Source organism: Loa loa (assembly GCF_000183805.2).
Source record: "Loa loa unplaced genomic scaffold supercont3.4566, whole genome shotgun sequence".
In the NCBI taxonomy this organism is placed as follows: Eukaryota; Metazoa; Nematoda; class Chromadorea; order Rhabditida; family Onchocercidae; genus Loa; species Loa loa.
Window position 1 is genome coordinate 1 of NW_018112742.1, and position 733 is coordinate 733.

The window sequence follows — 733 nt, forward strand, 5'->3', positions numbered from 1 at the left end:
TCATTTATAATTTTGTTTGATTAGTATTCTTTTAAATTAAAAAAAAAAACAAACAAGAATTATTTTATTTGTGAAACAAAAGGAAAGGAAAAATTTTGATGAAAATGATTTCCTTTTGTTTCTTTTTTTTTTTTAAATAATAGAAAAAAGAAAAATTGCTTTTTTTTTTTTCAAAACGAACCGAATTACTTTCTCATTGATATTACCAAAGTGCAATTTGCAATTTACGTCAGGTAAAAATATTGATAATGATTCTGGTGCATTTCTTATAATACCATTAAAATAGCTAAAATTAATGGTTTAAAAAAGATTGATAGCATTTGATAAAAAATAATAATCAACAATTAAAACTATTGCAACTTAACAATTTGTTTTTTTTCAAAACATTTTCTCAGCAAATTTCAATTGTACACTAATAAGATTGAGGAATGATAATTGTTAACGTTAATAATTGAAAGCTATTTTAACAAAATGATTAAGGTGCAATTTCAACAGTAATAACAATAACGACAACAACATCGACAACAACAACAACAACAACAACAGCAACAACAATAACAACGACAACAACAACAACAACAACAACGACAACAACAACAACAACAATAACAACATCGACAACAACAACAACAACTGTGACAACAACAACAACTGTAACAACAACAACAACGACAACATCGACAACAGCAATAACTGTAACAACAACAGCAACAATAACAACAACATCGACAAC

At 25.9% G+C, this 733-nt stretch overlaps 1 protein-coding gene across 1 annotated transcript; it reads left to right on the forward strand.

Annotated features, from left to right (window-relative positions):
* Positions 1-480: 480 nt before the first annotated feature.
* On the forward strand, positions 481-695 carry LOAG_19283 (hypothetical protein; the record flags this gene model as incomplete). Its single annotated transcript, XM_020451934.1, has 1 exon — positions 481-695. A coding segment is annotated over one exon (214 nt), but the record flags the coding sequence as incomplete, so codon positions are not given.
* Positions 696-733: the final 38 nt, after the last annotated feature.